Source organism: Cimex lectularius, unplaced genomic scaffold, assembly GCF_000648675.2.
Source record: "Cimex lectularius strain Harlan isolate CLEC.00 unplaced genomic scaffold, Clec_2.1 scaffold51, whole genome shotgun sequence".
NCBI classification, from domain to species: Eukaryota; Metazoa; Arthropoda; class Insecta; order Hemiptera; family Cimicidae; genus Cimex; species Cimex lectularius.
The window spans coordinates 1,607,198-1,630,771 of NW_019392674.1; the positions used below are offsets into that span (position 1 = coordinate 1,607,198).

The following is a 23,574-nucleotide window of genomic DNA, read 5'->3' on the forward strand; positions in this document are numbered from 1 at the left end:
CAGCCACTTATAATTTTAACAGTTCCTAAACACCACGATCTTTGTTTTGAATTTTTTTAAAATTGACGCGAAGGCACCACTTCCAGCATGTTCACTCAACCGTCTATCATGCAGTTACACTCAAGTCATAGGCGTACAGTAAATGCATCGTAAGGTTAAATTTATGTAGATTTATTTATTAATATTTTAACATTTATTTCATCTTTTTCAGATTAAAATTACGAAATTTAAATTTTTTTAAATCATAATCGACTAGTACAATAAAACATTTATGTATGTTCATCAATATTTTAGCGAATATTGAATGTAAACAACTGAAAAAACTAAAAATAAACTATTTTTTTATTATTTATTCAAATTGTGATTAACGGTAGTAATTAAATTTAGATACAGGTTTTTTGTTCGATGAGCAATTTTAAAAATTCCAACTTCGATTTGTTTGCTGAACACTAACGTTACCAAGATAGCACAATTGATTAAATAAACATCAAAAATCATATTTTTTTGTCAAAAGTACGTATAATTAATTAATCTTTATGTAAGGTATTGGCTGAAATGTAAAAGTTAGTATCACTAGCGGGATTCGAACCCACGATCTTCGGCTAGATACGCCGCTGTTCTACTCCTTGATCTATCGTGACTTCGATCCGCTCGGACACCAACTTCATTTTCATTTCATTTTGTTCATTTCAACCAATACCTTAACTAAAGATTAATTAATTGAAAGAAGTTATTAAGTCAATTAGATCACGAAATATAATGGATTTAGTACGTGTAATATAATTACAACTGTAAACATTACAAAATATTGGTAAAATTCTGATAGTTCACACAATAATCTTAGGAAAAAAATTATATATTTTAATAAATATAAAAAAAATCATCAATTAAAAAAAATAGTTATGAACCTATGAGTAATATTTTACATTTTTGGACCACAAGCTTTAAGATCACAAATTTAGAAATTATTATGGGGAAAAATGCCTAAATATATAAAAAAAAGACGAATGTAATTAATTTTGAAATGTGTGGTGATTAGTGACCGTTAGTCGATATTTATTTAGAATTCGTGAGATGCGGTCTGGTGTGATGTAGGTTTCAGCAAAACATTTTCTTTATCTTGCCAATGTTTCGATCTTTATTGAGATCATCTTCAGGGCTCAAAGTGTTTGCCTTCTGTGCCAGGGCACTCTCAACACGAGACGCAAGAATGGCACAATTACACAGAAGGCAAACACTTTGAGCCCTGAAGATGATCTCAATAAAGATCGAAACATTGGCAAGATAAAGAAAATGTTTTTCTGAAACCTACATCACACCAGACCGCATCTCATGAGTTCTAAATAAATATTAATTTTGAAAATTACATGGTTTCGTTTATTCAATAAAGCCTGTTAAGTGATTATTTACAATTTAGCCCTTAATAATTATTTTGATCTGGCTATTTTTGCTGGAAATGAGATCCAGCTGGGCCATTTATTTGCCTCATCCTGCTTATACATCTCATACAGCACTGAAGATGACGAAATGCCTAAACATTTGACAGGCCAACCCAGTGAGAATATCGAAACCAAAGTGATTGGTAGTGACTGAATTACAGGTTAATCATGCCAGAAACAACACAGGGAAATCTCAAAATTATTTATACTACTTACAAACGTATAATCTTGTAGATTCTGAAAAAACTATAAATTAGTTCCCCCCACATTTTATCTAAAAAATTGTCATCGCGCTGGAAATGAATATATAATATTTTCAGATTGTAAACATAGCCTTTTCTTTAAAAACTTCGGAAATATTTGCTCATGAAGAAATTACTTAAAATAAATAAAAACAAATATAAAGATTTTCAATTATTTTAATTTTTTTAAATAATTTTCAATGTACAAAACGATTACTTAACGTTTATCAGGATATAAAAATTACTGGTAATTATTTACTTGTTATTATTAATGAAACAAAAGCTATTTGCTATATTTTAAAAAATCACAACAATTTGATACAAGTTAAACAATATTTCTCCATTAATAAAAATGAAATACAAAAAATGGTTTAGTTTGGCTTATTATCAATAAAATTACTTACTTTTAGAGTTATGTAAGAAATAGGTTTCTTAATGGAAACGTAACGCCCATGTTGCAAGTCTAACATTCTCGCTTACTGTCATTATCATCATGACTTTCATGATTATCTCGTCTTCTATGATAACTAGGCCTCCGTACCCGGCAGTGCGAAAGGTAGAGACACGGTTTTAGAATAATCAGCCAGGATAGTCTTAGCTTAACGGGATTTCCCTGTTTGTACATATTGCACAGTTACCGGCCGGCCGGGTTGGACGGATCGACTGTCCGTTTATTTAGGAAATGTTTTCCAGACTGCTGACGTTTCCATAATATAAATTTAATGCCGACTGTGCACGTTTGTTGTGGAAAACAATGGATTTTTCCAGACTTTCCAGCAGCAAAAAGCAAAACATTTTTTTGAAACAAATAATACACGAATTTTTACTATGTACAACCCTGTTGCAAGTCAGTTCATACACATTTTTGTTGTTAGTTTTTCTAGCTTATGTGGATATAGTTAAAATTGATGAGATTAGATTAATATATACAAAATAAAAAATTCCTATTTATGTGCATACAATAAGAATTGGTAAGCTGAAATTAATGTGCACATAGTAAAAAATTACTAGTTTATGTGGATATAGTGAAAATTGATGAGATAAGATTAATATATACATAGTAAAAAATTCCTATTTACGTGGATACAGTAAAAATTTGTAAGCTGAGATTAATGTATACATAATAAAAAATTACTAGTTTATGTGGATATAGTTAAAATTGATGAGATGAGGTTAATATATACACAGTGAAAAATTCCTATTTACGTGGATACAGTAAAAATTGGTAAGCTGAGATTAATGTATACATAGTAAAAAATTACTAGTTTATGTGGATATAGTGAAAATAAATAAGCTGATATGAGGGAGAGGGGGGGAGAGAGAGAGAGAGAGAGAGAGAGAGAGAGAGAGAGGAGAGAGAGAGAGCGAGAGAGAGAGAGAGAGGAGAGAGAGAGAGAGAAATTTACTATTTTGTGTTTATATACCGCACATAAAAAATAAATAAAGAAGACAACCAGGTTTTTGCAGGAAAAAATGACCAACTTTAGAAAAACATATATACTTTCTCAGCCTTTTAAGTCACAGGCCTGCACTACGTCCTATTTTTTTTTTGAAAATTTTTCGCTGAAAAAGACGGCTTCTTTGTTTAAATGTTTTCCCAACTTCAGTCATTCATCCGTAAATTCAAAAATTCGGGAACATGTTAATTTTTGCACTTTTTACGAAAACTTGAAATTGAGCTGTGGAGCCAGGAAATGGTCCTTTTAGCAATCGATAGGAAATTTTACTAAGCTTTCAATCGGCCACCTTCCGCTTTACTCGAGGTCTCAACCGTTTTCGAGTTATTCCCGATTTTTGGACAAAAACGTGGTTATTTACGTGTACATTGAAAAAACCTTAATAATCTTAGTCTTTCCTTGATGTGATTTAATGTATTTAAAATATAACAAAATTGAAATTTCAGGGTGTAAGAAAAAATTGTGCTTCTTACCGTTTCAAAATAAATCACATAGTTCAGTGTATTAGTTTTCAGTGTGAATAGTCTTTTTTTTTGTTTTCTTAAATTCACGTTTTTTTTGCCCTAAAGTCGGGAATAATTTGAAAACGGTTGAGAAATTGGTCAAAGTGGAATGTGACCAACTAAACACTTATTAAAATTTCCTATCGATTTTTTTTTTTAATACCTACTATACAATTTTAGCCTTTCCTTCCTATCATTTAATATATTTAAAATATAACAAAACTGAAGTTTCAAGGTGTAAGAAAAAATTGTGCTTCGTACCGTTTCAAAATAAATCATAGTTTGGAATATTTGTTTTCAGTTTGAATAGCTTTTTTTTTTTTTTTTTTTTTACAAAGAAACGTAATTATTTATGTGCTCATTGAAAAAACCGGTCAGACACTTATTAAAATTTCCTATCGATTGCTGTAGGGTGCCACTTCAAGGACGATTTTCTGGCTCCACCCCTCAATTTGATGTTATCGTAAAAAGTGCAAAAATTAGCATGTTCCCGAATTTTGAATTTACTGAGGAATGACTGAAGCTAGGACAAGACCGAGAAAACAAGAATTTCCAAAGTTGACTTTTTTTTTGGACAGTGTAGCAAAAATTGATAAACTAAAATTGAAAACGTTTACTAGTTTATGTGGATTTAGTAAAAATTGAAAGTTGGGATTAAGGTCCGCCTGTTCTCCCTATAGTTCTCGATTAGACGCGTTTTTATGCTATGAAATATTTTATTTTTATTCGTAATACGTTAATTCCTAACAATTTATTCTACATACTCTAATTCTGTATTAAATTAATTACCATACATAGTACGGTTGATTTAAAAAATTGGTGGAACCCGAACTCACGACCTCTGGATCAGTACTCCCCCCCATCGGAAGGCGGGGGTTCGATCCCCTCTCGTGATACTAATTTTTCAACTCAATCGTACTTTGTATATTAATTAAAGCAAGTAAAGTGGTTAATACGACCAACTAAAAAGGTACAATAAATTTTAGATTAAAAACGACCAGCTTCAATTGGAATTCAATTTCTTCGTCGAGCATTCGAGGATTAAATCCACATCTTTTGAAGCTTAATTAATTAATTTGAAAGGTTAGCATATATGGGAACCTAACCTGTTAAGTTATTAATTAAATTTCTAAGACTGATAAAAGGAATTCCTTCTCTTAATAATTAGGCTTATCCCTAATCATCATCACTAATTATATCGGAGAAGATATATATATATATATATATATATTATAGNAAAAAAATAGCCCTTTCTTGGCCCCTACTCCTATCACTGTTTGAGTGTGTGGAGGGGCAATGGCGGTTCATTTAAATCTGAATGTGACATATATATATAAAATACTTTTATTGCAGTATAAATTGCATTATATACATTTTCCAAGTGTAATTCAAGCTTTTAGATACATTTTTTACATTAAATAAACTTCTTTCCGATAAGGTAAACCAATTTTCAAACCTCATTATATTTTTTTAAAAACGTGACAAATACAATGCAGTTATTACATTTGTACGTTAGAACGGCAGTTTAATTATACAGAATACATCACCAAGCTGATTAAGATTTTTCCAATAAATGCGTATGCCTATTAAAACAGTGTATTCGTAATTTCAGAGTATGAGTTTATCGACAAAAATTGTTTCCTTGCTGTATATTTCGTGCGTCAAAAACATTCATTAAAATTTTTGAAAATAAGTTTTTAAGGTTCATTACGTGTAAGTTGTAACTTGAAATGTTCCCCTGAGATGCAGGTACTTGTACAACCCTCAGGCAACGTTAAACTTACAGCTAGGAGGTAAAATTAACTTAGAGTATAACACAATATGCCAACGTTGGTAAACTGAAGTTAATTGGTCTTAATAGCCAATTTAAAATTCAAGAAAACAGTTAATATTTAGAGGTTTTATTTTATTTTTTTTATTTTTTTTTGAAGAATGTGTTAATTTTTGTATAGATTTTAAATGTTTTTTAGCATCTGTTTGTTTAGTGCCGTTTAATAGCCAATTTAAAATTCAAGAAAACAGTTAATATTTCGAGGTTTTATTGAATTTATTTTTTGTTTTCATGAATGTGTTGATTAAGTTTTGTACAGTTTTTAAAAATTGTTAGCATCTCTGTTTGTTTAGTGCCGTTTAACGGTAAATAATTCATCTACGGTTGGTTGGTATGACAAACGCGTTTCGAAATGTCGCCATCTTATTTGTTGGGTCTGGGTTATAATCAGGATGAGACAGGTGGTAAGATTCAACGGGTTCTCCATTGAGACACGCTGAAGATGGCGAAACGCCGAAACTCATCTGACAGACCAACCAGAAAAAGTTGTTAGGCAGACCAAGATGATCTGTAAGGATTAAATTACAGATACAACACTCCGGAAACCACAGGAGAAAATCTCACGCTTTAAACAATTGCTAAAATTTGTGTTTCTCTGAGGCAACATTGGCACAAGTGTTAAATATTAAAACTGCCATTTGCCTCACATTGATTTTATCCCTTGCCCAATACTAGAAATATGTCTGATAAACCAAAATAATCAATTTAAGACCAAATTACAAATTCACCTAGATTCTCATAATTTAGACTTGATAATTTTTAACAAAAACAAAGAAAATCCAATCATTTTATATGAATTTAATTACATTTAAATAAAAAAACGGATATCTTAAACGGTGCTATAATTATGTTCCGTGTGTTTATTTATTTGAAGTTTTAAATGAACCCATTATGATTATGTGGAGATCGTGAGGTGCGGTCTGGTGTGACGAAGGTTTTAGAAAAACATTTTCTTTATCGTACCAACGTTTCGATCTTTGTTGAGGTCATCTTCAGAGCCTGGGATTTACAAACATTGTTTAAATTTAACAAATACAAATGTAGGATGTGGAAAAAAGTGAATTTAAGAATAATACATCTACACGGAATACAAACACTTTGAGTGAATACAAATACTTTGATTGAATCTAAAAAATTTCTAGCATTGTATAAATTCATTGTATTTTTAATTTAAAATTTTCTTGCATTGTATAAATTAATTTTTTTTCTTTCACATCCTGCATGTATTTGTAAAAGTTAAAGAATGTTTATAAATCCCCGGCCCTGATGATGATCTCAATGAAGATCGAAACGTTGGCATGATAAAGAAATGTTTTTCTAAAAATGTGTGGTGATTAGTGACCGTTAATCGATAATTATTCAGAAATCGTGAGATGAGGTCTGGTTTTTCTAAAACCTAAGTCACACTAGACCGCATCTCACGATCTCCAAATAATTATCGGCTAACGGTCACTAAACAACCCACATTATGTATTAGTGGTCTGATTGACCAAATTATTTCTTTCAATTAATTATACTTTTTATGTAAAGTCTTGGTTGAAATGAAAAATTTTAATCAAATAGTGCCACGAGCGGGATTCGAACTCACGACCTTCGATTTTAAATCGTTTTTAATGAAAGGCAAATTAAAGTTAGCTAAATTTGTTTTAATTTTAGTTCTATGAGTGAAAATTGGATGGTTTTTGATTAAATGGACGATTTACAATAGAAATAATCTAATTGGGTGCCCTTCGCCTTTCACTGGAATTTTTTCAAGCAGTGGCCATTCCTCTTGTCGGCATGTTGTAAAATTTTCGCTGCAATCCTAATTCCAATTATAATAATTAAACACTTACAAGCAAAAGCGGAATCCTTTAATTGGAGCCTTTCTGTTACAGTTGTTACTTCTATGCACGGAGCTCCGAGTAGAGCGAGCCTTTCCAAACTGTCTCTCACAATTACTCCAAGGAGGTTTTGAAGTTCTCAATCCCTCAGGTAGTTAGTTAACGGGAAAATACTTTGACGCGGCATTCTCTTTATAACATTCCGGGGCGAATTACTCCTTATTATACTAGAGACTGAGAGAATTTTCATGCTAATAGTAAGGAAAACAAAAATTCTGCTTTTATAGCGTAATTTGGTCAAAAATGATCGTTAGGTAGCTGACAGACAAATAAATTTTGTTTAAAGAGATAAGCTCACTCTCTACTTCTCTTTCACTCCCTCCCTTTACATTTTCTCAATTTCTCTCTCCCTATAATTCAATCTTTGAATCTTCTTGTTGGTACACTCCCTTTCTCTCTCTCTCTCTCTCTCTCTCTCTCTCTCTCTCTCTCTCTCTCTCTCTCTCTCCCCCCTTAATTATTCAGAAATCGTGAGATGCGGTCTGTTGTAATAACATGATATAATAATGGTAATCAGGTCGAACCATTACCCACGTTTTTTCCCATTGTCGGCCCCTTTCGCCCCAAAGAAGCCGACTCTTCATATAAAAATGTCTTTCTATCCCGACTTCCTTCCCCACCCCTTCAAAATACATAATATATTCATAAATATCTCAATGTACATGTACATGCAATATCCCACTGGCACTCTCAACACGACACAAAGAATGACATATCTACACGGAAAACAAACACAGATTGAGTACAAATACTTTGTTTGAATCTAAAAAGTTTCTAGCATTGTATAAATTCATTTTTTTAACGAAAATTTCCTAGCATTGTATAAATTTATTCTTTTTTTTATCGAAAATTTCCTAGCATTGTATAAATTTATTCTTTTGTTAATCTAAAATTTTCTTGCATTGTATAAATTCGTTTTTTTCCTTTCACATCCTACATGTATTTGTAAAAGTTAAACAATGTTTATAAATCCGAGACCCTGCAGATGATCTCAATGAAGAGCGAAACGTTGGCACGATAAAGAAAATGTTTTCTAAAACCTACATCACACCAGACCGCATCTCACGATTTCTGAATAATTATGGACTAACGGTCACTAATCACTACACATTTCTCCCCTTAATATTTTTTCTCGTTTTCCCCCTCTCTTTCTATCTCTCTTTGTTGCTTACATTACATAAATTTAATAGCATTTATCAAACTACATCTTCTCATGTCTGCTCATTTCCTTTGTTTGTCGAAAAACAATTTGGCACACTTATGTTCTTCCCTCCTTTGGCCTTAAGGTCAAATTGCTATATCGGACCGTTGCTCTACTTTTTTTTTATTGATCGATTACGATTGCACACTAATGTACAAATTCAGCGTACCACTCAATTTATTTAGTCTAAAATTAAATCTATTATCTTTCCACCTTAGTTACAGTTAATTGGAATCCATCGTAGTCAAAATAAACGGTAAATAATGTTATGTTTAGTTTTGTACTGATTACTATCATTTGGGCAAAAAGTAGCGTTATGCCCATCCATTCTGCTTCGCCTAAAGATCGTTTTTAGTTAATCTTTTTGTTTCTTTCTTTTCATTTGGTATCATTCTTATTCTTGCACCTTTTTCAATGGCTCCAGTCAGGCAATTGAGTGAGTATGATAATGTCAGGGTCATAACATTATTACAGGAAGGATACAGCCAGTGCGACGTCGCCAGAAGACTGAATTTAAATCACTCTACAATAAGAAGGTTTCTTAGTGGCTTCAGAGAAACAGGGTTCACATTAGAAGGCCAGGACAGGGTCGACCTAGGTCAGTCATCCATCGTCAGGCTCTATGAAGCTGCAGAACTACGGAAATGAAATAAGAAATCTGATAAGACAAGTCCAAAATGTTTCGATTTCCATCAGAAATGTAGTGTTCTATGTAAATAAACTCAGGACCCGGCACCTATTGACCTCTTTCTAGTACAGCTCAGGAAATGGCAAAGAACGTGTGAATTGGACATTGGAAGATTGGGGACGAGGTCTCGTTACAGAGGAGGTGAAAGTTGGCCACAAATCTTCAGATGGGTGTAATTTCATATGGAGACGCTCAGGAGAAAGATACGCCCCATGTTGTACGGTTGCACAGTTGGCATTCCCTGGTGGGTCATTGATATTCTGGGGTGGCATTGAAAACGCTCGCACCGGATTGGCTGTTGTGTGAGGAAGATCTCTTCAGTAGTGACATTTGCCTCCCACATCGGCGAGAGATTCTTGCTAACGCAGGATAATTCCACATTCTACAGCACGTGTTGTGAATGACCTGACAGAAGTTGGAATTGAGTACGCGGCGTGGCCTACTCGAAGTTCATATTTGAACCCTATAGAACACTTCTGGGAAGAGACGTGTACGACGGCGAAACCAGGTCCTAACAACGTAGAAGAGTTGGCAACGGCTCTTCTTGATGAATGGGACAGAATTCCTCAGGATTTTACTAGAAATCTTTTGGAAGGAATGCAAAGGTGTCCAACGGACGTGATTCATGCTGTATATGAAAATATTTGATATTAAAGTGGTCAAATTTTTTTTAAATATTTTATTGTCATTTATTTATTGTCACGTCATTTAACGGCTTCCATGATAGGTATGGATGAGAAGTTGGTGGCCGAGTGGATCGAAGTCACTATTGGTTAAGCAGCGGCGTATTTAGCCGAAATCGTGGGTTCAAATCCCGCTCTTGACACTGACTTTTTTTTCTCAACCAATACCTTACATAAAGATTAATTAAAATAAGGATGAATTTTAAAAGCAGTCACCAGAAGGCTAGTGAGAGTAGATCGGTTCCTAAACATCCCGCCGTCTAGGTTCTGTACTACTGGAGAGGCATCGAGTAGAAAGGCGACTATTCCCAAATCATCATCTAGCTAAAAACAGTTGAACAATGTGAAAATGTTCCACAGAATAATGCCAGTTTGGTTTGTCAGTGAACGTGTGCGGAGAAGACCTGGAGAACACTTTGCTTCACGAGCCATGCGTGAGTTTTCTTTTCAAAGACAGTTATGGTATGGGGTCGAATCAACGTCCATGCTCTGATCATCATGCAAAACGGATCTTCTGGGGATCCATTCGTTCCATTTTTTGAGGACAGCTTCGTGTTAGGGCATGATCATGTTTGACAGCATTTAGTTCAAGTTGTCACCCATTACTTAAAGGATCTAAGGTGGCCATTCACGATTGCTCCAAGCAGTCCAAACGGAGCGACGCCGTTCCACAAACCACGTCATTGGCAAAACTGAACTGGCGTGCCCGGCTGTGCCGAATATTCGACCGGTCCAAACTCCATCACGCCACTCCAAATTTCTACGGCGCGACGACGGCATGGCGCGTTCGTGAATGGGAAAACCTGGCGTGGAGGGTAGGGATTTTGGCGCGCTGGCCTGGTCGTGAATGAGAAAACCCTCGTTTTTTTGGCGCAATCTCCGTCTTTCTGTCACTGAGCAAACATCTCTCAAAAAGTCAAAAACGTTTGTTCTTTATTGGTAATGGCATCCATTCGAGATTTTATTGTTGAGGTGATTGAATTGTATGAAAGTTTACCATGTTTATGAAAGTGGTGGACAATGATTATATTACCACGATAGAAATAAAAGAAATCCGATCCTCAACCAGTTGGTCGACGTTTTCAAAACAAAGGATACAAATGCAATGAGAGATGCGGTATTGACAACCCCTAACAATGATCAGAAATCGTAGGAGAGAACTTAAGTTCTTTGTAGTTCATCCCTGTAGCGAGAAATCGTAATGTGGTTGCCAACCTTTCATGTAGTGATGATTTCTCTCATGGCTGTCTTTTGTTTTCTAATCAAGGGGTAACAAGCTGGAGTAAATATAAATAAGACGTTAATCTTTTTTTTGTAAGGTTTTGGTTGAAATGAAAAAATAGTGTCACGAGGGGATTCGAATCCACGACAATCGGCTAAATACGCCGCTGCGCTAACCACTTGAGCTATCCTGACTTCGATAGTTCGATCCACTCGGGCACCAACTCCCCATCTCAACCTACAACCTTCCGAATTTTCTCTCTTTTTGCCATTTTTTGGTGTCGGAGAGGATCGAAGTCACGATAGCTGAAGTGGTAGAGCAGCGGCGTATTTAGCCGAAGGCCATGGATTCATTCCCGCTCGTGGCACTAGCTTTTTCATTTCAACCAAAACCTTACAAAAAAGATTAAATAATTGAAAGAAGTAATTTGGTCAATAGAACACTAAATATAATGAATAAATAAGATGTTTCATCCATCCTTAAATAGTTCCTCCAATCAGGGGGTTAAAGGGAAAGATCTTTCATCAAACTGATGTGGATATTACGGCTTCTGTTCAGGAGCCAGTTCTTACACCATTTCCTCTTCGATTTTTTACTTTTAATATGTAAATAAACAGAAAAGTAGCACAAGAGATCGTCATCCATTTTGAGAAAGTAATTCACTCGTTGACGTTCGGAGCGACTGCCTGTGGAGCGGTCGTGAATGCCCCCTCAAATTTCAGGCACTCCAAATGGAGCTGTACGGCTTGGCGCGGTTCCATTTGGAGAGATCGTGAATGGCCACCTTAAGGATCTCCACGATGAGTTGGCCTGCACCTTCTCCTGACATGAATATCATAGAACTCTTATGAGACATGAAAAAAAGATGGGTTAGGCATCGTTTTAAGAATGGGCTTCTGTTTTTCAAGAGGAAATCTGATTGCATATTCACTCCATGCCGAGGATACTTAAAGCTTTCCGCGAGGCCAGGAGATGTAACATGTGTTATTGGAGCAAAGATAGGTAATAAATTGTTAATTAAATTTTAATCAATTATTAAATTATTTTTCGGAATTTTGTGGGATTTTCTTTCAAACCATCATAATTAAATAATTTTTATTAGCATCATGAATTTTTGATCTCGTATCTTTTAATTAATTTAATAATTAATAAAAAACACGTATAGATTGAAATAAACAACAAAATAAGAACTTCTGGTTTTTTTTTGTTTCTGAATGCATAATATTTTACTTAATTACCAAAAGATATTGATTTCATGAATTTCAGGTACTTAAATAATTTTGATTGTTCAAAAAATTCAAAATTATAAAAGGGAAACCAATAATTTTTACTGTTTAATTTGGGATTGAGCATTAATTTTTGGTATCGAAAAAAATATTATTTATAATGTGTGGTGGTTAGTGACCGTTAATCGATAATTATTCAGAAATCGTGAGATGCGGTCTGGTGTGATGTAGGTTTCAGAAAAATATTTTCTTTATCGTGCCAACGTTTCGATCTTTATTGAGATTCCTGAAGATGATCTCAATAAAGATAGAAACGTTGGCACGACAAAGAAAATGTTTTTCTGAAACCTACATCACTCCAGACCGCATCTCACGATTTCTGAATAATTATTTATAATTATAAAGGTCTGTTACAGGAGACCGTAAATTTATGCTTTTGTTCAGTAGAAAGAAACGAAAAGTTAAATCATTTTGGCTTTTTTCTCCCATTTATTTGTTGATACAATGGCTAGCGTTGAGATAACAAAAGAATAAAGATGTCATCCCCTTCCCTAATGGAATTTTCTTTACCTTTGATCAATAAAGAAATCCTTTGCCCGTCGGAAAGTTTTCTTCCGAACAGCCTGGAGAGGACGCTAAAAGTGATTTCTGTAATCGGACGAACGGTTATTGAAGAAAAATGCCTTTTCTTATGTAGGACGGTGGCCCTTTTTTTTACTGAGGGATCGCTTCTGGACCACTGAAAACAAACTTGCCTGGATGAATTGTCAAGGGAATTTCATTGTGTCCAATACTGCTTTTATACTTTCTACCTTCAAAAAAATCAATTTTTATTGTAGTAAGTTCTAATAAAATGTGCTAAAATCAACTGAAAATGGTATACTTGAAAATTAATTAAGAAGAATCCTTGAAATATGCTTCAAACGATTATCTTTAAAATCATAGTCAAATCTGATTTCATGAATTATGCAAAGCAAAGTAGACAAATAAAGATGTTCATGTCCGAAATCCAATTGAAAATTTGAGACCGCCTAAGTGTATAATTTTGCCCGGAAGAAACATCCGTCTAGCGAGGAAGACCTGATTAGGTATACAGATTGCGGCAACCGCCTATTTATTTTTCCGGGAAATCATGTCTTTACTAGAAAATAGTAGCATATTTTAAAAATATACCTTATAATTTGGCAAAAGTATGTTAATTAAAGTCTTTGATCTTTTTTTAATTAGATCTATTGAATTTCATCTAAGTAAAAATACCTCTATACGGTCAATAATCCAAACCAGAATATAACCGAAGTCGGTCGATATCATAGTAACTAATTTTAGTGACCATTAATTCTGAAAGGGTGGATTGTAGCTCAGAACAAAAGTGTGAAACAAGCAGCGACGATTATCTGAGAATCTAGGTAAAAAAATCAATTTTCAACAAACTCCCAAATTATTAAAATTTTAAATTTTAATTATAAATTTATCTGTATTTTTAGGACAATAAAAAATGTTAGAAATAAATAAATTCGTGCTAATTGGGAGAAAACATGATCGTTTTGGTTCATGAGCAGTTTTGCTGTTAAAACAATCATTCTGAGTGACCTTACTATTCATGTGTTTCTAGTCTACCTTTTTTAACCCAGTACAAGAAAGACGTTGAAAATTAAACATAAACCAAGAAATAACAAGAATGAATAGAATAACATTTATCATAGTGTGTCACAAGCTTTAGGTATTATAGACACAAAATGTTCACAAAAATTTGCATATATACATAACATTAAAGTTTAAAAATAAAATTCACCAACTTCGTTGACAAACTTAAAAGATTTGTTAAACATATTCAAAGAAAAGAACTTGCGATTGTTGGGCTAACTATTGTAAAGTTTGGACATCCAGTAATTTGTACAATTTTCTGACTTTTTCACTCAAGTGTAAGAACCATATAATTTTAAAGCGGTACGGATGGAATATTTATTTACGTTATTTACAGTTAATTAATCGTTTTACTTTAGGTATTTTGGTTGAAATGAAAAAGCTAGTGTCTCGAGCGGGATTCGAACCCACGACCTTCGGCTCAATAAGCCTCTGCTCTAACCACTTCACGATAGCTAAAGGCTTAGCAGCAGCGTATTGAAACGAAGGTCGTGGGTTCGAATCCCGCTCATGACACTAGCTTTTTCATTTCAACCAAAAAACCTTAAGTAAAACGAAAAATTAATTGAATTAATTTGGTCAATAAACAACTAAATATGATGGAATTATTTACATCGTCAAATTTATTCCTATTTTTATGTAAATCTCATAATAATAAATATAAATACATGGTAAGGTGAGAAGGCGTAATTTAACATTTTTTTAAAACAATTTTCTTATACCCAAGATTGAAAATGACCCGAATTCTTTTTTGCTGTGCACAGATGCTGATTGTCCTCAGACAAGTATACTATGCGTTATGCTTAAATAAATAATACCCACTTTTAATTACTTTTAGGGTACCTGATTCATGACCATATAATAGATATATATTAGAGTTCAGTCTTTCACAATGATTACTCCAATTCAGGAGATGATAACTCTTATTAATCCTAGAAGCTTAACAAAATCCGCATTGTTAGTGACCCCATACAAATTAGAAGAACTAGATCAAATGTCTTTCTTTTATCCTTGGCTAAGATATAACACATTCGCAGGGAACCAATCATCCATCCTTCAAATAGAACTTTTATTGTTGTAGTTTCTAAAAGATTAACCAAATGATCTCTTTTAATGGAAATTGTTATATATAATATATTAATAATAGCATCTGCGTAACCTGTTAAGGAAAGTTCCAGAAACCTCGTAAAAATGTCATTAAATGCAGAACCGGACACCAGATTAGATCCTATGGTACATCAATTTATTCAATCTTTAGATTGGAAAATTGTCCTCCAACACGCACCATTTTGTCGTCGACCAGTAACATTTGACTGAAACAGACCGACTGTACCCTCTGGCAAACCAAACTTATTCAGAAACATTTCAATGTTGTACTAACAAAATTTAGTACAGCATCTTGTAAACTAACGATTATTCGGAAATCTTGAGATGCGGTCTGGTGTGAAAAACATTTTCTTTATCGTGCCAACGTTTCGATCTTTATTTAGATCATCTTCAGGGCCTGGGATTTACAAACATTGTTTAAAATTTAACAAATACATGTAAGATGTGGAAAAAAGTGAATTTATACATAAACGTACATACGTATAAATTCACCATACTGATTTGTGTCCAAAAAATTATTTGATTACAAACCAACAACTGTTGGTTTAGAATTTTCTCAAAGATTTTAGTAAAAACCGGCAAAATAGTTATTGGTCTATAATTTGGCATAATCATATTATCACCTTTTTAAAAAAGTGCATGTACAACTTCTATTGTCAAAAACTCTCGAAATTTAAAAGTTTAAAGAATGGTTGTATGATATAAACAATAATTTAAATAAAAAGAATTTATGGCCCTAAAAGTCAGGTACATTAGAGATTTTAAGGTTATCAGTAGTTTCCAATACTGTACATGCAGAGCAAGTTTTAAAATAAAATTAACCACACTGAACGTCACAGGAAAATACCAAAAATTACCATTCATTGTATTAAGTGACTGGACGGTAAGAAAGATTTTAGTAAAATGAAGGCACATTAATATAACAAGGTTTAGACATACAAAGAAAAAACATCTGTTTTTTTTTTTCATAAAAGTAAGTACAGTAATTTTTGTCATACAGGAGGGCTTTAAAGTCTAACATCAGGTCAAACAAAGGTCAGACCACCTCAAAACACATTTTTTCATTTTAAACTTAATCAAAATTTCAATGATTGTGCGGTATTTAAGCCCAGAAACGCAAGCGTGTCAAATAGACGTTGTACTCGGTCACATTGGTCCTTTTATACTAATAATGTGTAGAGATTAGTGACCGTTAATCGATAGTTATTCAGATATCGTGAGATGCGGTCACCGCATCTCACGATATCTGAATAACTATACTAATAATATTGATAATTAACTTTATAATTAGATCATAAAAGTGCTCAACTGACAAGTTTTTAAGTTGATAACTCATAAATTCAGAGCTGTTTTTCAAAAAAGTGACATTTCTGTTTATGAAATGGTTGTATTATGTAATTGTTTATACTATTGCAAAATTCGTTAAGTAATAGTGATTATGTGTCGGCAGAAATAGGAAACATGATTTCTAAACAGGCATATTGTTGAAAAGAAAAATAAGAAAATAGATCCAATTGAGAAATTCGGTTAAGTCTGTTTTTATACTAATTGAAAGGCAGATAAAATTTAAAAATCTTGGATCGACTGGCTATCCTCGTTGAATTGGTAAGACAGGCGCGGGTCGCTCTTGCGCCATCAGCAGTGTTGAGTCTGGGTGATTTTTGTGAAGTCACACATCCTTCTTTAATGTCGAGAAGGGTTGGTGGAAAAAATATTTTCTTTTATGACGAACGCATTTTGGGTTATTCTAAACCCCACGCAAGAATGGCACTAATACACAGAAGACAAACATTTTGAGCCCTGAAGATGATCTCAATAAAGATCGTAACGTTGTCACGATAAAGAAAATGTTTTTCTGAAACCTACATCACACTAGACAGCATCTCACGATTTCTGAATTCAGCTACGCCAATATCATTAATCAAATTCAATATAGATAACATAGTTGTTCAGATATCGTGAGATGCGGTCTCACGATATCTGAACAACTATCGATTAACGGTCACTAATCTCTACACATAGATAACATATATATATCATTACATTACATTCCACACATCAAATATTTTTCACATAGTCTAATTATCCAACAATTTAGCTTTCCTTTTCCTATTTTTCCCTTTCTATATAATCCTGAAAGGATAATCTGGCCGAACTAATTCCAACACATTGTTTCCCTTCGTCGGCCCTTTTCACCTCAAAGAAGCCGACGCCTTATACAAAAATGTCTTTTCTACACCGACTTCCTTTCCCACACTTCAAATTCCAACGTATATAAACATAAAACAGCAAATCTCACTGGCCCTCTCAACACGACACGCAAGAATGGCACAATTACACAGAAGACAAACACTTTGAGTGAGTAGAAATACTTTGATTGAATATAAAAAATATATTTTTAAATTCACTTTTCCACATCCTAAATGTATTTGTTAAATGTAAACAATGTTTGTAAATCCCAGGCCCTGAAGATGATCTCAATAAAGATCGAAACGTTGGCACGATAAAGAAAATGTTTTTCTGAAACCTACATTACACCAGACCGCATCTCACGATTTCTGAATAATTATCGATTAACGGTCACTATTCACCACACAATATTCATATGCTGAGGCAGAGTGTAGAAATACAAAATAACGTCCTGGTATTCTTCAAACACACCGAACCTCAAGGATGAAAAATATTTACCATCCACAAAATGGTCATACAATAGTTTAGTCGGGGGCGTCGGTGACCGCAACGGTTTAAGCGTTGACACGGCACTCATCAATGTAAGGTAAAGGTCACGGGTTCGAATGCAGGGCCGCTGGATTCGAACACGGGTAAAAAATAAATAAAAATAGTATAGTCTTAATGTAAAGAACGGAATATGTAATTGTCATCTTAATGATATAATTTTTATTATGTAACATGGACTTTTTTAAAAACTTCGTGTTTGTGTGTGTGCGCGCGCGTGTGTGTATGTGAGTGTATATATGTATATAGTTTTTTTTGTATTAAAACCCCTACCAACTTAGTGGTATTGTGTCATGGTGGTTGTAGGTGAACACATGTTGAACTGGTCCTGGGTTCCAACTACACTCGCGGGTTTCGAGGAATTTTTTCAATTTGATAAAAGTTCCTCACTGAAGATGGGGCAAAGCAGAAACGGGTTTGAGTAATGTCGAAATCCGCGAGATTTGAAAGTCCTAGTGACAGTTCAACATTGTCAGTCATATTAAGCTTTAAGTGTTGTCTTTATTTGTTCATATGTATTTAAATTTAATCAGCATTATCAGGATTTCTTAATTATTTCTGTAAGATTGGATTTTGCTAATAAAACCGAGTAAAATATATTTAAATCATAAGGTTATGGCCAGGGAGTCTAAAAAATCTGTAAATTCGATATGTTGATTTATTTGACGTAGTAAATAATATTAATACTCTTATGTTTAGTGACCTAATTGACCAAATTACTTATTTCAATTAATTATTTTGTTTTATGTAAGGTCTGTCTTGGTCGTGGGTTTGATCCAGCTCGTGACACTAACTTTTCCACCTCAGCCAAGACCTTACATAGAAAGAATAATTGATTAAAATAAGTAATAAATAATTTCAGTTAATTAAGGTTTTTAGTTGAGATAAAAAGTCAGTGTCACGAGCGTGAAAAATAGCAAAAAGGAGGGAAAATTCTAAAGGTGAAAGGATCGAGATCATGATTGCTCAAGTGGTAGAGCAGCCGCGTATCTAGCCGAAGGTCGTGGGTTCGAATCCCGGCTCGTGGCACTGACTTTTTAATCTCAACTAAAAACCTTAATTAATCGAAAGATTTTAATTGGTCAAACGGACCACGAAAAGTAGTGAATTTAGTAATAAATAATATTTGGAAAATGATAATCGTTTCACCATTTCGGTCTGTTAGACAAGTTTATTCATCTGGCCATGTGCTTCAACGTGCTTATTTCCCTGACAAGCCACCTCTGGATGGAAAGACAAAAGAGCCTGATATACTAAACGAGTCTGAACCAAAATGATCGGAAACGAAGAAACTACTAGTTTTTCAGTTCACACCAAAAATAAAGAAAAAATACAGGAAGACTAAGTAGATTAGTTACCGGTTAAATATTATTTTCAATGCTAATTTATAAACATACAAGAGTGGTAAAATAATACGTTTGTATTTATACTTACAAAATAAATATGAATGTATCCCACTGCACGTCACGTAAGTTATGTAAAATGTTGTTGTAAAACACATAAAATTTCACACCCTGAATACACATTTTTTAAACCTAATTATATTTTGCTACTCACCTCGGTTTGACACTATCAACCTCCGGATTGAACTGAGAGGATCAAAATAAATCATCCTAGGTTGATGAACTCTCGCAATTAGAATTACAAAAAATGAATAGAAAAGGAGAGAAGGAGGGAGAGAGTGGGTGTGTGAATGAGAAGAAAATCACACAGATAGTTTAAATAGAATACAGCCGTAGACCCCACTCCGGCGTTGTTATTAAAATGACCCTGATTCCGCGCTTTATTATTTATTACAACTGAGATACGGGCTATCTTCGTTTTTTCTCGCGGAAGTTGATTTTGTGGATGACGCGTTATTCGACCAGTTGTATGATTTTAATACTAGGCACATGATCACAGAGTACGGTAAAATTGCAGTACGCTGATTTTCACCATATTGTGAAGTATGAACTTTCGGTTAAGACTTGTTGAACAGAATCAGTCCAACATTATATTGCGTTGACATAATAATCTCACTGGGAGAACCTCTGTGGCCACCCTGAACGTTTTTCATTTAGAACTGAGCCAATCATTTTGAACTTTTGTAAAATATTTCAAACCGTGCTGAACTTTATATTTGACAGATTTGTGTCTTAATCCTTGAAAATAAATTCAATAAATAAACTCACCCGTAATATAAGGGTGAACCCTTTAGATTTCGTGGTCCGATTGACCAAATAACTTATTTCAATTAATTAATCTTTATATAATATATTGGTTGAGATAAAAAAGTCAGTGGCATGAGCGGGATTTGATCCGCCACTGCTCTACCACTTGAGCTATCGTGACTTCGAACCACTCGGGCACTAACTTCCCATCTCAACCCCACCTTTTCAATTTTCCCTCTTTTTGCCATTTTTTAAATGTCGTATATTCTATTTGATACTCGGCGACAAATGAAATGTCTACGGAGAGCTTTAGTGGAGGTATACTTCATTTTAACTTTCGTGGTCCGTTTGACTAATTACTTTATTTCAATTAATTAAGGTGTTTAGTTTAGATAAAGCTAAAATAAAGAACGAAACGTTGGCACGAGAAAGAAAATGTTTTTCTGAAACCTACATCACACCAGATCTCATCTCACAATTTCTAAATAAATATCGATTAACGGTCACTAATCACCAAACACACGTTTTTCTAAAACCTTCGTCACACAAGACCGCACCTCACGATCTCCACATAATCATAATGGGTTCATTTAAAACTTCAAATAAATAAACACACGGAACATAATTATAGCACCGTTTAAGATATCCGTTTTTTTATTTAAATGTAATTAAATTCATATAAAATGAGTGGATTTTCTTTGTTTTTATTAAAAATTATCAAGACTAAATTATGAGAATCTAGGTGAATTTGTAATTTGGTCTTAAATTGATTATTTTGGTTTATCAGACATATTTCTAGTATTGGGCAAGGGATAAAATCAAGGTGAGGCAAATGGCAGTTTTAATATTTAACACTTTCCGGGCCAATGTTGCCTCAGAGAAACACAAACTTTAGCAATTGTTTAAAGCGTGAGATTTTCTCCTGTGGTTTCCGGAGTGATGTATCTGTAATTTGATCCTTACAGATCATCTTGGTCTGCCTAACAACTTTTTCTGGTTGGTCTGTCAGATGAGTTTCGGCATTTCGCCATCTTCAGCGTGTCTCAAAGGAGAACCCGTTGGATCACCACCTGTCTCATCCTGATTGTAACCCAGACCCAACAAATAAGATGGCGAAATTTTGAAACGCGTCTGTCATACCAACCAACCGTAGATGAATTATTTACCGTTAAACGGCACTAAACATACAGAGATTCTAAAAATTTTCAATGGCAAAAAGGAGAGAAAATTCAAAAGGTGGGGGTTGAGATGGGAAGTTAGTGTCCGAGTGGATCGAGGTCACGATCGCTCAAGTGGTAGAGCAGCGGCGTATCTAGCCGAAGATCGTGGGTTCGAATCCCGCTCGTGACACTGACTTTTTTATTTAAACCAAAAACCTTAATTAATTGAAAATAAAATTTAACAACCCTTTCGTGGAACTGTACGCAATGTCTCATTGGGTTTTTGGCATTTTCAACTACTGGATTTATCTAGTCTAATACTATTCAGTACTATATACATTCATGTCAACGGTATAATGATGTATAATCAGAAAGATTAACTTGTTTAATGCCGTTTGTAAATAATGATGATCTGTCAAATGGTGAGCTTTCTTCGTTTTTTATGCTGGGTGATGGGCTTGTAATTTGGTCGTTACAACTCATTTTGCTAATCCTCCTGGGTGGTCTGTCAGACGCGTTTCGGTATTTTGTCATCTTTAAGTGAAGTGTGCCCTTAAATAATTTAGTCTTATGCGATCTCCATCCTACATGTGGCAGCCACTCTCAAAATCTCCAGGGTGGCGGGATCGAGCAGAAGGAGACAAAGCATCTGTTTATTTTATAGTAAATTCTGACCTGAGCAGGTGCACTTTTGGCTGATGAGTAGAAGCGACCCGAAGGTGTGAGCTTATGAACCGTCGGAGCTATCTGTCCCGTGGAAGAGGACCTTGAAACCAGAAATAGTGGATGGCCTCGTCCATAAATCCACAAGTGCAAAAATGATGAAATTCAGCGAACAAGAGTGACTCGTGGTGGGGGCGACCTGAAATGGTGAGCTTCATATTCACGGCACTTTACCACATGGAGGAATGTGGTCTCCTCGCCGGGAACACTGAGATTCAAAGGTGGAAATGCTTGCCAAATCTGTATCCTTTTTTAATGTTCTTCAGTCTAGTCGCAACTCTTGGATACAAGAGAGGGCCGTTCAGCGGAAAACAATGGTGTACCGAGGATGTCAAGGGCGGAAGGAATTGTTTTTTGAACATGCCGACAATCAGTCACACGTGGAGATCAGTGAACCAGAACCTGTCTGAAAATAAGGGGAACGACCGATTACCGACCCTGTAGTATTAGCCTATTGAGTTTGGATTTGTAGAGGTATAATAGTGACACTCTTGTTGGGTACTTAAGGTTCGATGCTGTCATTCAGGGATGGTTATTAGAGCACTTTATCGACCTGCTGGGCTCCCCTGAGGGTAGTGAGCAATCCACTTAAATCAAAAGCCGGAGCCGGTACGTTATTCGGAAGTTCTCAGCTGGAAGAATTCATCCAATCTGGGGTTAAGGAGAGGTTAACACTATTTGTCGAAACGTTAGGCAAATTTTTTTTCAGCCCTTTTGAGATTCTCGGCGGCTCACGGTCAGGCGCTCAATGCTGGTCCTCCTCAGTAGGGGCAAGTGAGCAAGAATCTTGGTCCTTAGGGATCGAGACTTTTTCTACATGTCAATTAACCACCTTGTTATAAACAAACTACTGACAAGGCCATACGACAGGGGCTTTCGAAAAAGAACAATATCTCAAAGGCGATGTGAAAGCCAAATTTTTCCACTTTCAGTTATCTGATCAGCAGGGTGAGGCAGATGGCGAACATGTGTAATGTGGGGTGGTGGTGTTTCAGAAGATTTTCAGGAGTTGGTCAAGATTTCTTATTGCACTTATTTTTTATGTATCTCCCAAATAGTATCGTGGCGGATTCTTTGTATGTTAAACTAAAGTCGTGTAAAGTTGTAGATGGCGAAATGCCGAAACACGTCAGACCAATTTCCAGCCAGGATAGGCAAACCAAAATGATTAGTAACGACCGTATAACAAGTTAATCTCCGGGGCGACGAAATCTCACAATATAATGGAAATCTGTACAACATGACAAAAAATATTATAAACAAGTTAGATTAAGTCAGAAAGGATCAGATAGATTGTCAAATATAATAATATTCTCTTGACTAATGAGCATATGGACCAAACATCATCCATCTTAATGAAAATAAACTATATTTGTTGTGTTGATTTTAAGCCAATATTTCAGAAGGTATAAGTTATTATTTAAATACAATCCGTACTCGTCGGTAAAACTAGTCAACTCTTAAATGATAAACGGTGGAGTGAGTACGTTGATCAATCTTTATAAAAAGATAGTTCCTACTCACAGGTTAGCTAAGTGTAGTCAACTCTCTTCTTTATGCATATGGCATTTGATGGCTGAAGACGATTCAAAATTTAAGTACTTACGTTGACTCTGTCAAATAAAGAACAAAATAGAAACCCACGAAGATGGCGGGATGCCTAAACTCGTCTGACAACC

The 23,574-nt window shown here is 34.6% G+C and overlaps 1 protein-coding gene across 4 annotated transcripts in view; it reads right to left on the bottom strand.

Moving 5' to 3' along the window:
* LOC106662226 overlaps window positions 1-19,586 on the bottom strand; it is a 28,198-nt gene extending 8,612 nt beyond the window's left edge. The window contains exon 1 of one of the 4 annotated variants that reach the window (XM_014386134.2): window positions 19,420-19,586. Coding sequence is in view for 1 of the 4 variants with exons in the window: in XM_014386132.2 (XP_014241618.1) it covers window positions 2,086-2,151 (66 nt within the window). In the remaining 3 variants the exon portion in view is untranslated. Of the gene's footprint in view, window positions 1-2,085; window positions 2,534-7,307; window positions 7,768-12,945; window positions 13,188-19,419 lie in introns of those variants that run through there. The other 3 variants (XM_024225417.1, XM_014386133.2, XM_014386132.2) reach the window with 3 other exon arrangements.
* Window positions 19,587-23,574: the final 3,988 nt, after the last annotated feature.